Below are 13,763 nucleotides of genomic sequence, written 5' to 3'. Positions count from 1 at the left end.
AGTTTTCCATTTTTCGAGCAGAGGAAATACTTTAGAAGAATATTGCACAGTGCTGATCTTAAGCTTATGCTAAACTATACTGACATTATACCCTCTTCTATAGACCAAACCAGCCTCGTAGAGCAAGTGAAACGAGTAAAAGAAATTGAAGCAATTGAAAGTGACTCCTTTGTTCCACAGACATTCAGATCAAGTAAAGAAGTCAAAAAGGTAAGTTTTCAATCTTCTTTCTTTGCATAGAGCCCCTTGTGAGCTGGTGGAAAGCCGGTACATTAATGCAGTTGACATTGACATTGACTTTGACTTTCATACTGGTAATCCTAATCCCAGTCATCAGAAATATATGGATCCCATAATGATGTGATTCTGCATTTAGGTACAATAAAGGAATGCAGGTTTTGTCAACAATAATGTGCTTAATTCAGTTAGTGTGTTCTGGTTGCAGCAAGGCACAGGTATCGCTTTTAAGTATTGACATTTTTTGACACAAATGCCGTATTTTTTTAATATAGCAATCCAACTTATTAAACTGCCAGTTTGGGTACAGAGAAATACAAGGCTGCTTTTTGCACATCTGAGGGCTTTTTGTCTTCCCCCTTTTTGATGGCATCACCCTGGGAAGGCCCTCCTCTGTCAAGGTCATGTGGAGCAGCATGTATTGCAATGGGAGAAGCTACCGCCAGACCGAATCAGCCCTCCAACTCCCACCCCACATCAAGGTGTGGGGTCTTCTCTGAATCCAGTGCCATATGAATGTTGCTTGCTTGCTTGTTTATTAAATCTCTATACCAGCCTTCATCCGAAGATCACGGGGCGGTTTACCATATCACGTTTTCCCAAATGAACAGATAAAGATATTCCAGATCTGAAGCAGTAATAATTCCAAAGATCTTTGGGCTGATGATTAAGAGGGAGTTCTCCTGCACTGGAGTTGTGGGTTAGGTGCGGGTTGGACAAACTATATTTGGAGGGAATCTCCAGTCATTATTTTTTCCAACACTGAAATTAGTCTGTGTGTCAGGAAATGCATGCCCTTTGTCATGTAAAAGGTGAGTGAAAGGATACTCTTGGGGGGGGATGCTAAATAAGATGATAAGTGCTGTGTGTATCACGTGGATGACCAGTTGTTGAAATCTTCATGTACGGCGGGGAAAAGCTCATCTGAAACCCCGGAGATCTGTTTCCAGTCAGGGTAAATAGGACTGAGCTAGACGGTGCCATAGTCATCTACAGAACTATTGCAGAAGCACTATTCTAGTTTCAGCTGGAGCATAGTATCCTATCTCTTCAAGCAGGCCTTTGCAGTTTTCACTATATATGTCTTATATGATAAAGCATCCCTTGCTGCAAATAGATATATATTAGTTTGTGAGCCCTTGGAAACAGTCCCCCCCCTTATCTTATTAATTTGGTTTCATAAGAGAAATGCACAAATATTTGTGACAACTGTTTTGAGACTTTAGGATTTAGGATCCTATAAAGATAAATGAAATTCCTTGCTCTAGAATTCAGCAAGTTCAGAATCTCAAACTGGCTTCTGTCCAGTCTATAGTTGTAGGTTCCAAGGCATTCTGGTGCTTCCATGCATCCACTAAAATAGACATGGTGGGTTAGTTTAGGCAAAATTCTTTAACATGAAATTCCTGTTATTCAGTATATTTCTCACTATCAGTCTACTGTCACAGGACAATGATGTTCTCATATTATTCAGAGTGGAATTAATTAGACTATGAAGATTGTGTGTGAATTTTATCCCCTACCCTGCACTCTCAATTAGGCAACAGAACCCGCGGAAGTCAAAAGCGAAGCTGCAGCAGCAGAACTGGGAAGTTCTGTTCTCACATCTATTGAAAAAGAAACAGTGCCTGGAATTATTCCTACTGCTATCAAATACCAAGATGAAAACTCACTAGCCCATCCTAATGTGAGTGTGGTTATGCTTATTACAACAGCCTTTATCTAACAAAGTTCTTGTGGAAGGGGAGAGATTAGGTTATGTTCCTATGTGTATATATGTTCCTATGTGTATGCTGGTTATTTTGAATAAAGTCCAACAACTTTCACAAAACATTTAACACTAGAACTATTAGCATGCGCATTGCCGTGTAAATGTGGGAATCATATGGGAATCAAATTGCTATAACCAGATTTAGGTAGAGCTAAATCTGGGTTTTTTCATTCCTTCTATTTATTTTTCAGACTTATGAACTGTTGGGTGGGGGGGAGGAGAGGGGGGAAGCAGTCTTACCTCTCATATTCACTTACATTCCAGAGGATGGCCTCTCTTTTTAAGAAGTATTAAAAAGGGTATTCTGAAAATTGCATCCATTTATTACTTCAAAGCTTTTTTAGCTACATTATGGTATACAAACGTACCCACATTTCAATAACTTCCTTTGAATTGCCCGCACTGCATTGTATACATCAGAATATAGAAATCTGTCTTTCTTACATGCTCTTAGCATACTTGGAGGAAGCACCTATCTTCCTGAACTTCTGTCTACCGTAATTAGATTCAGGCTTTGTAGGCACTCTTCACTTGCTGCAGCAGAGATCTTTCCAATTCTACAGAGATGCTTGAAGGATCCAGTGATGTGACACAGGATTAATTTATAGATAGTGATGCCAGACCTCAAAAGTGCCTAGATAAGTGGATAGTGATTGTGGTTACGCAGTTGGCATGGTACAGATATATGGCGTATGCTCTAAGCTAAGACCTGATGCAGATCGTACCACAATTTGACAGATGCTGAAAATCCGTGGAAAAACACAACAAAATCCTAACTTTGATGAGGGCATCTCAGTGTGGGTTTTCCACTGCACTACTGATTGCTTGAGGTTTCTGGCAATGGATTTATGGGGTATTTTCAATACTCACAAATATTAATCCTCAGCAAAATGTCTACATGTTGTATCTTTTCTTCCTCTCTTACAGCTATTTGTTGACAAGGCAGAAGCAGAAGAAAGATGGTTCCAGAGGTTGATTTCTCTTCGTCAAGAGAGGCTAATGGGCAGTCCTGTGGCCTGGGTGAATTAAATAGCCTACAGAATTTCAGTGTCTTCTGTGCTATAAAAATCCAGTGGTAAAACTGGATGAGTGTCCAAGTAAGCATGGCCTATCAAGAAATAAATTTTTTACCTTGGCTTCTATTTGAGGCCAACATTGTTTTAATTGAGAATTGTCTTAGCATAACTGCGCGTATCTGAATGGATGGTGGGTAGAATGAAGGCGAGATGAGAGGGAGAGGGAAGATCTGCTAAATTACTGCATATAAGAAATTATGCCTTATTGTCCTGAAGGCAGCTGAGAGATCCTGGTGGTGTTTTGACAAAATTCAGTCCCGTTGGAAAGAACGTTTAGGATTTGTTTCCTTAACAATTTAATACCTCTCTCCTCCCAACAGAAGCAGGCAAGTCCTAACTTTCTCTGTTCTCTATCATTATTAAAATGTAATCATATGCTTTGCTGCCTGTTCAACAAATTATTCTGAATACAGGACACAGACAAATAGAGGGGAAAGAGAAGAGATCATTTGGTGTTTTGCAGTTTTCATTCTTAAACTGTCTCCAGTGTGTAGTTATATAGATGCAATTGTAAGGTATTAAGATACTATTTAATAGCTCTGTGCTCTAAGGGTGAAACATACCACTAGATTCTGTGACACTTTCCCCATTGATGCTCATTCAAAGTCCAGGCATGGAGCTCCTTGATAAGAATTGGAAACTGGCAGTTGTATAGGAAAGGCACCAACTATCCCTAAACTACATAACGACAGTGTAATCTTACTAAGTACGCTTTGCTAACAATTCAAGGTTCTTTAAATAAAAGAGTATTTTGAGCTATGCACTCTTCAGTCTCCCGTTTGAGTTTTATTTGGATATTTTTAGACGAGTGGCAAACAATGTCATATTAAAGACACTGCAAACTTCCACTCAGTGAAAGGAGGGTTGCTGTTAGTTGATAAAGCAGGTGTTCCTCTTTGGCGGTGTCCACATTTTACTATTTCCCCAATAGTGGCTGAGATTCAAAGTACTGTGTGTACTATTTCACACATGTGCAAGGACATTTCAGTTTCTCTCTCCACTCCCACCAGTGGCAGCCCTCAAGCCCTGCTTTGAAAGTCGGAGGAGCCTCTGGATGGGTGAGTGAAATTGCTGTTGGAAGTGACCAGTCTGTCGCTTATTTCAACCCAACACTCATGTGCCTAGGAAATTGCTTTGCACAATATTCACAGGCCTCTCTGGATCCACTACTCTCCTATTACGTTCTCACATGTATAAAAGATTGAGCTGAGCTATATCCTAAGCTGTGCACAAAAAAAATCATGTATAAGTATGCAATCTTATCATCATCATCATCAAACCTTTTATTGACATCACATACAAACATCCAAAACAAGTCAATACAGAATTACCACTTCCCCAGTGGCACAAAACATTTGCTAAAGGAAAGGAGGCAGAGCAGTCTATCGTCACATCTCTAGGTCTCCAAGGAGATTAGACGTCTGCAGTGTATTTCAACGACAAAAAACCAGATGGAGATATTTAGCCACTAACTTGGTGAGCTCCTGATCATTCCCCAGTAATAGAAAATGTATGACCTCCAACTCTGGTTTCCATTTGGGGATGCAGAGTTGATCTAGAAATTGCTGACGGAGATCAGCATATAGTTTACAATTAAGAACCATATGTGTAAGGGTTTCCACCAGGTGGTCTTCACATGGGCAAGTTCTTTCTCCTTCCACCCTGCCTGAGAACCTTCTCCAAAGGAGGTTTGATGGGTTTGAATTAAACCTGGTCAGCAAAAATGCCCTTCTTTTTGAGGGTTAAGCAGAAACTCTCTCTTATCATGCCATACATTCTGGGGGACAGGAGATCTACAGCTTTCATTGGACCAAATTCTTGAAGGTATAGTTGTGGCATTTTGAGCACATGATTGTCTGCTACATGTGAATGACATATATTATATATTTTTTCTCAATTCATGTTTAATGGGTTATTTACTAGTGGTTGTATCAAATGTTAGTTCCACTCAAACCAAACTCATTAACACTAATGGACATGACTAACTCAGAGCCATTAATTTCAGTAGGTCTACTCTTATGTATATTCAACTCTTAGGAATAAAGTGAAAGGATAGAATCAAAGTAAGAAACATTTGCTGTTGACAGATGCTCAAAAAAAATCAGTACACTATTCAGAATGAGATACCCAAAGGTATATGATGGATGATTTACCTTCACTGAGGTAAAAAAGTAACCCTGATTCCCCATCATACATTGTTGGCTAGATTTTAAGACACTCAGTTGTGAGGTGGACATAGAAAGCAAATCAATAAAAGCATTCAGTATTGCAAATATACTTCTTGCTTATGGAGGCCATATTACATATGCACAAGCAGCATCAGGGCCTTAGATTATATCTGTATCTTCTCCCATACATTTGTAGTTACAAGTTACATTAATTATTGAAGCATCATGTTGCCAACTAAACTTTGCTTCATCCCTTAAAATATGTTGTTATGTGAAATATGAGTAGAAAGCTGAAGGAGAAAAAGAGAGAAATTGCTTTATTCGGTTGGGGTAAGGATATCAGTTGTAGTTTTGATGCAACGTTTAGCTGCTCCAGCAAGAAAGGAACATGTCACAAAAATGCAAGACTGTGGTCTGCCTTCAGGCATATAGGTTTCCATAGTTCTGTGAATGCTGTCAAAAGACAAATCATACGTTTTTGTCAAAGGCTTTTGGGGTACCAGGTTGTAACTGGGCATATACGGCACATGAGCTCTTTATTTCAGCCCTATATTTCACACAGCCTCTCTCATTTCCTATTGACTACTAGTCATGATAGCATGGACAACTTCCAGGATCACATGGAGCAAGGCTCTGAATATCAGCTGCTAGAAAGTCGAAGATCTTCTAGTGTTCCCCCTTCCAGCTTTTGGACTTCTCATAGGCATCTGGTTGGTTGCTTTGGGAATCAGGATGCTCGGCTAATATGTCCTTCAGTCTGATCCAGCAAGGTCCTTCTTGTATTCTTACTCTCTTAAGTCAATGCATCTTGTGCTAAACACAGTTCACTAAACATTCAGGTCTTTCTAGTGAATTCATATTACCTTAACAGCATGACCCACTTGTATTAGTGGGATTTGCTAAGAACAAAACCACATTACCATTCTTACATATCTTTCCACTGGATCCTATGTTATCTAGGAAATGTGTGTATTCTTTTGTTGATGTGTTCTTCAAATTGAATCCCACACATTGGGCTATCGTCAATCATCAGCTATAGTGTGGGAGCAAGAAGCAAAACCACAGAAGATCCAGGAAGGCTATTGTTGTCCGAAGTACTAGCCAAAAGAGTAAAGTTTTATAGCCCTTCCAGTTAAATAGTTCCTCTCCACCTTCATGGGTGGAGCCGGTCCAGTATAGGAAATTCCCAGTTTACACAGGGGTTACAGTCCAAGGCACTGCGTGTGAAATCACATATATTTGAAACACTATTGAAAAATCCTGCAAACACCCCGTTCTGCCCCTATTTGTGGCATTTTCTGGTTTGGCATGATGCGTGTGTTTGCAGTTGCACACATATTGAACGCACATAATTGGGGTGGGGAGTGTCTGTACTGTAAACAGTTTGCTGCCCAGGAAAATGCTCCTTACTGTATACCTGGTGGTTCTTTGCTCTGTACACAGCTAGTTCGCAGAGCTAGTCCAAGCAACTCTTGTAATAGTGTGTCTTGCCATGGATATTTTGCTTTTTAACATCTATATGAAGCCGCTGGGAGAGCTCAGCAGGGGGTTTGGGCTGGGTGTTCATCAGTATGCGGATGATACCCAGCTCTACCTCTCTTTTAAATCAGAACCACTGAAGGCGGTGAATGTCCTGTGTGAGTGGCTGGAGGCGGTTGGAGGATGGATGGCGGCTAACAGATTGAGGTTGAATCCTGACAAGACAGAAGTACTGTTTTGGGGGAACAGGGGGTGGGCGGGTGTGGGGGACTCCCTGGTCCTGAATGGGGCAACTGTGCCCCTGAAGGACCAGGTGCGCAGCCTGGGAGTCATTTTGGACTCCCACCTCTCCATGGAGGCGCAGGTTAATTCTGTGTCCAGGGCAGCTGTCTACCAGCTCCACCTGGTATGCAAGCTGAGACCCTACCTGCCTGCAGAATGTCTTTCTAGAGTGGTGCATGCTCTAGTTATCTCTCGCTTGGTCTACTGCAATGTGCAGTAGACCCGGAAACTACAACTAATCCAGAATGTGGCAACTAGACTGGTGACTGGGAGTGGCCACCGGGACCATATAACACCAGTCCTGAGAGCTCTGCATTGGCTCCCAGTACGTTTCCGAGCACAATTCAAAGTGTTGGTGCTGACCTTTAAAGCCCTAAATGGCCTTGGTCCTGTATACCTGAAGGAGCGTCTCCACCCCCATCGTTCAGCCCGGACACTGAGATCCAGTGCTGAGGGCCTTCTGGTGGTTCCCTCATTGCGAGAAGTGAGGTTACAGGGAACCAGACAGAGGGCCTTCTCGGTAGTGGCGCCCGCTCTGTGGAACGCCCTCCCATCAGATGTCAAGGAAATAAGCAGCTATCCTATTTTTAAAAGACATCTGAAGGCAGCCCTGTTTAGAGACGTTTTTAATAATTAATGCTGTACTGTTTTTAATACTCGATTGGGAGCTGCCCAGAGTGGCTGGGGAAACTCAGCCAGATGAGCGGGGTATAAATAAATTATTATTATTATTATTATTATTATTATTATTATTATTATTACATCAGAACAGAACAAATGATGGGCAACATTGTTCTCCATGGATTCCGCCCCCTGAAAGCTGTCTCAGTGATTCATATACTGGGTTTTTGTTTTAACAAAACACAAATAAAACATTTCCTCTCTAAAATAATACTCAAGACTTTTCATTTGTCTCCTGATTCTCAATAAATTTTCTTTGTAAGTTTCTTCTTTCTGTGATACTACTGCCAGCTTCATCTGCTGCTGTTTGAAGTGCCTTCAGAAAGGTGCTGCAGGCAACTGTCTACTGGCTCATCTCACAGAAATCACATAGAAGGGTAACTGCACATTTTGCTTCAAAGGTTTCTTTCGTGGGGGGCTAGAGTTTTACTTTTTTTAAAAAAAAGAAGAAGAGCTTGGAGTCCGGAGCTCTTTGCTGAACCTGCCTCTTGGCAGTCCTGAGAGCAACCACAGGGGATATACTCTGAAAAAAGGAACTTTGGTGCTCATGGTATTTGTCTCTTCTTCTAGTTCAGGCTTCCTCAACCTCGGCCTTCCAGTTGTTTTTGGCCTATAACTCCCATGATCCCTAGCTAGCAGGACCAGTGGTCAGGGATGATGGGAATTGTAGTCTCAAAACATCTGGAGGGCCAAGGTTGAGGAGGCCTGTTCTAGTTATAGCCTGCTTGTTAGCAGCTGGGCCCAATTTGATCTAACCCAGTACTGCTACTCATTTCCATCTCAGAAGCCCTCTATTCATTTATGACATTTAAATACTGCACTTTAGTTGTTTAAATCTGAGGACCGCTTACACATAAAACAATGTCAGGATGAAAACTTCGTAGTTGGAAGAGATGTACAGATTCAAAGGTAAGCTTGGAAATGTAGGGGGAATTAAATTTCAGAAGCAGAGGGAGGTGCTGAGTGGGATTTCCAGCTGGGAAAGCTTCAGCACCCTCCATAAATCCTTGCTCCTTCCTAAGATTTGCTGAAGCAAATGTTGTGATGTGTTTAATTTGCATAGTTTATGTAAGCTGCAAGTCCCAGCTATTCTAGGCACTTATTTTTCTATTCAGTGTATTGTTTAAAGTAGTCCATGTATCTGCCTCTGCCAGAAGTCCTTTCCCCTCTTTATAGAGAACCTCTTGACATCTTTTTAAAAGAAAACGAACAAGCTTGGAAGCTTGGAGTCGAGTCATAAAACCAAACTGTTTATTGTATCTGCCAAACTCCAAAAATGCATTGTGGCTCATGTAAGATAGGTTGCAATCTATGCTTGTACAGTGGTACCTCAGGTTAAGTACTTAATTCGTTCCGGAGGTCTGTTCTTAACCTGAAACTGTTCTTAACCTGAAGCACCACTTTAGCTAATGGGGCCTCCTGCTGCCGCTGCGCTGCCGGAGCACAATTTCTGTTCTCATCCTGAAGCAAAGTTCTTAACCTGAGGTACTATTTCTGGGTTAGTGGAGTCTGTAACCTGAAGCATATGTAACCTGAAGCGTATGTAACCCGAGGTACCACTGTAAAGTCAGCCTAGATACTTTCATTCTTAGTGTGTCAACATGGTCATGTGAATTGACCATCATTGTGAATCGAGTTTGAAATCTTCTCCAATAAATTGTGACAAAATCCTTATAAGAAAGCTATGCGCGCACGCACACACCTCTTACTTAACACTTTGCAGCTATTGACATGATGGTGAGCGTGGAAGACATGGTGCTCTCCCTTAACATAACAAAGAAGTTTAATGAAACAGCACCAGTCGTAGACAAATGCCTCCTTCAAAGAACAACAAAAATATTCCAATACAAGTACTTGCTTTATAGATTTGCAACCTTATGAATATTTTCTGAGAGGTACATCACAGGCTGCTGACCTCTGACACAGTATGAAAGATTTTTGTTGCCGTGACTGCAGTATATAAGCATTATTTATTTACTGGTAAATTATTGATGGTCCTCTAAGTGACTTATAAGTGGAAGTGTGTCGAAAACCTGTAGAAATCAATGATGAATCTATCTATATAGTTGGTCCCAGTGTAGGTTCTGTTTATGCAACAATGATGAATGGCAGATCTGCTAATGGAGAGTTTTTAAATGTTGTTATCAGTGATTAATGCGGGGAGCTTCGAACCCTGGAAGATGGGTTTGTTTTCTGCGGTGTGTGTAAAGGATTTCTTAGAGCCCACTACCAATACCTAAGAGGGAAGGAGCAACATGTAAAGATTTTCCCCACCCTCCCAATCGCCAAGTAATTTACAGAGTCTATTAAAAGAAGTCTCATGCATTAAGCAGTCTAATGATAGGGTTAGTTCATCCAAGCACACTCAGGGATGTACAGGATATTCTTAATTAGAATTGGACTTATATTTTCAACAGTCATTACCTTAAAAAAAAAAATCACATCGGTTTATAGTCAAAGTAGAATTGAGATCAGTTTGGGAGGAAGTGATTCCCTCCCTGCTCTTAAATATTTATAAGCCTGCTGTAAAGCAATACATCATAATACCATAACAGAATTGGGGTGGGGGGTCCAGAAAAACAATACTATAATATACCAGTATAAAAACATCTTCCAAAGCAACAGACGTAGAATCATAAAACAGCATCTCTGCATAGAGTCGAGGTATGAAAAAATGTGGTTTCTGGAGCTTTCTGAAAAGCTTTCTGCCACTGTAGTGCAGTTCTTTAGGGGATAAACTTTAAAAATACAGAGTTTATATCATTTGTATAATCAGAAGATCCAAGCAGAATACCAGTATGGCACAATGCACACTTAAATGGAACCAATGCGTTATCTGTTTCTTCAGAGTCCAGATAAACTTGGTGGACAGAATTTGCAATGATTATCAGATATTTCTGTGAAGCAAATGTGAATTTCAAATATGTTATAATAATTCTATATTTTATTTTATTAATATTTCTTGTCATTGACGTATTATGAAAAGGGGGGAATCTTCCGGCTCTCTGTAAACATGCATACTTGGATTGATTTCCCAAAAATAAGTTACTGAATAAAACCACAGCAATAAAGCAGAACACATCACTACCATTTTTAAAGAGCCAAGCAAACTTCCATTGGGAGGGAGTTCCAGAAGGTAAGAGCCACTACTGAGAAGGCCCCGTCTCTAGCAACCACCAATTTAACTGATCTTAGGCAGGCCATAAGCAAGGCCTTCATGTGAAGAAAGAAAGCCCTGCAAATGCCCTGGTCTCAAACCATTTAGGCCTTTAAAAGTCACCATCACTTTGAATCGTGCCCAGAAATGCACAGGTAACCAGGGGAAACCACAAAAATGGTACGAAGAGAGTGGGGAAAACAGCTAGCAATCCCAGGATCCTTTGCACCAACCTTTGAGGACGGTGGAAAGTTGGCATTTTTTGCATCTGGTAAGTGCTGCAGGTTTTTAATGTTTTTTTCAAGGGTTCCCAGAGGTTTAGAGGGTCTTTGCAGGTTTTTTAGATGGTGTTCCCCACCATATTTTATGTATACATGCAGTACCTAGGGCTCTTAACTGCTGCGTAAGCAGGGAAATGCCTGTCCTACCATATTCTGTTTTCAAAACCCACCTTTTCTGGAGTATCTTTTGGACAACATATTATCTCCCTTCTCAGACTAACCCTATAGGCAGGTAACTGAACTGAGTGCATACTCACCTTCTTCAAAAGGGATGCGGGTGGCGCTGTGGTCTAAACCACTGAGCCTCTTGGGCTTGCTGATCAGAAAGTCGGTGGTTCGAATCCCCTCGACAGGGTGAGCTCCCATTGCTCCATCCCAGCTCTTGCCAACTTAGCTGTTCGAAAACACGCAAAAAAGTGCAAGTAGAAAAATAGGTACTGCTGTGGCGAGAAGGTAAATGGCTTTTCCGTGCGCTCTGGCGTCCATCGCACTGTTCCGTTGTGCCAGAAGTGGTTTAGTTCCTCTGGCCACATGACCCAGAAGGCTGTCTGTGGACAAACGCTGGCTCCCTCGGCCTGAAAGCAAGATGAGCGCCACACAGTCACCTTGGACTGGACTTAACCGTCCAGGGGTCCTTTACCTTTTCCTCATCTTCTGCTTACCTTTGCCTTCTTCTCCCTCCCTCTGTTGCCTTGCTTGTGTTGCATTTTAAGGCAGGGATCTGTCATTGTCTTGAAGTTCCAAGAACATGGATGGCGCTACATAAACAGCGGCACAACTGTTTCACAGAAGGTCTGGCTCCATAATGAAGCTGGCACCATCTGCCAGTAAGGGTCCCAAGTTCAGAAACACAGGCAGGTGAAACATTGTTGGTTGCATCGCACAAAATCAAACTTGGAGTAGACCCGTTTAAATTAGTGGACATAACTAGCTTATGTGCGTTCATTTCTGTGGGGCTACTATATTGCATAGAGATGTATGCTTACACATGGCATACAAGATCTTAAAGAGACATAAAGGTACAGGATGTGTTTATTTCTTACTGCTGGACAACATTTAGTTTCCTTATAACTGAACTGTGGACAAGCTTTTAATATACCTTGATTAAAATTTGGTAGGACACTAAAAACCAGTTGAAATTGTTCTGTGAAGCTTGTTTGGCCTTATAAACGTAATAAAAAGGACCCCTGATCATTAGGTCCAGTCGTAACCAACTCTGAGGTTGCAGCGCTCATCTCGCTTATTGGCTGAAGGAGCCGGCGTACAGCTTCCGGGTCATGTGGCCAGCATGACTAAGCCACTTCTGGCGTACCAGAGCAGCACACGGAAACACTGTTAACCTTCCTGCCGGAGCGGTACCTACTTATCTACTTGCACTTTGAGGTGCTTTCGAACTGCTAGGTTGGCAGGAGCAGGGACCGAGCAACGGGAGCTCACCCCACTGCAGGGATTCGAACCGCTGACCTTCTGATCAGCAAGTCCTAGGCTCTGTGGTTTAACCCACAGTGCCACCCGCGTATCCTAATGCCTATTTTGGAATTTTTCTTATGGGCAATCACAGCTACATTTGATTTTTTGCCTTCTGTTTAGTATGTTAATTCCATCTTAAACCAGCAGGTGGCACCCAACAACCCAGGCTCCAGCACTTTTTTTTTAGTACCTCAAAGCACATTATGTTGTATATGCAATATGCTGCTACTTAATCTGATTGCTTAGGCTGCAGTCCTAAACATCTGGGAAGAAGTTCCCACTAAACTCAGTGGGACTTGCTTCTGAGAGGAGTGCACTGTTGATCTGCAGTGTTTATTCATGGAAGAAGGAAATATTTACGAATTTGTTGGAAGGCAGATGTGCAGAAGATACCAGTAATGTAACAGCATTCTTTAAGGAAGGAGGAGGAAGCATGTCTAAAATGGCATCGGTTTCCAGTTGCCAGTTGTTAATGTCTGCAATATGCACTGGAACTTTGCCTACCTAAACAGGTCTGTGTGTATCCATGATCTGTAATGAAATTTTCACCTTCGGATCAAATTTCTTCCTGCTAATGAAAACTGAAATGTATCAGGGGGAGGAAACCCCAAGCAGCTGACAGTTGGCTGTCCTTAGTTAACTTTACAATGCACCGTCTAGATGAGGCATCCCCAACCTTCGGCCCTCCAGATGTTTTGGACTACAATCCCCATCATCCCTGACCACTGGTCCTGTTAGCTAGGGATGATGGGAGTTGTAGGCCAAAACATCTGGAGGGCCAAAGGTTGGGGGTGCCTGCTCTAGATTATCCCATATTATGTTCATCTTACTGCAGGAGCTTCAGTTAGCTAAGATATCCAACTTACTATTTTTTCCTTCTTGCAGTATTGATGAAGGTCTACCTACCTTTAAGACGGAAAGATAATGGGAAAATATATATATAGGCAGAAAATGGCATTTAAGCAAAGACAAGTTCTAAATATTCATGTGTGACTCAATTGAATTGGCTGCATATCACCCCTGTCGGTGAAAGGGCCCTGTCCCCCGATTTTCTAATTAAGTGGGTAATGACTGAATGAATTCCAGGTCATTTGGCTGGAATATGGGAAAAGTCATGACCACGGCCCTGAGGTCCTGCAACCTTTAAGACAAAAAGAGCCA

General features: G+C 41.7%; 1 protein-coding gene across 1 annotated transcript in view; it reads left to right on the top strand.

Annotated features, from left to right (window-relative positions):
* The window catches only part of RSRC1 (arginine and serine rich coiled-coil 1), a 165,981-nt gene extending 162,134 nt beyond the window's left edge, over window positions 1–3,847 (top strand). Inside the window, exons 7-9 of the mRNA XM_082224561.1 lie at window positions 104–210; window positions 1,778–1,924; window positions 2,936–3,847. Of these exons, the coding sequence (XP_082080687.1) occupies window positions 104–210; window positions 1,778–1,924; window positions 2,936–3,037 (356 nt within the window). The 3' untranslated portion in view covers window positions 3,038–3,847. The remainder of the gene's footprint in view (window positions 1–103; window positions 211–1,777; window positions 1,925–2,935) is intronic.
* Window positions 3,848–13,763: the final 9,916 nt, after the last annotated feature.

The sequence above is a fragment of the Podarcis vaucheri genome (genome assembly GCF_965113315.1).
Source record: "Podarcis vaucheri genome assembly, chromosome: 5".
Lineage (NCBI taxonomy): Eukaryota > Metazoa > Chordata > Lepidosauria > Squamata > Lacertidae > Podarcis > Podarcis vaucheri.
The sequence above is the reverse complement of the archived record's forward strand: the minus strand, read 5'-3'. Positions and strand labels throughout refer to the sequence as shown.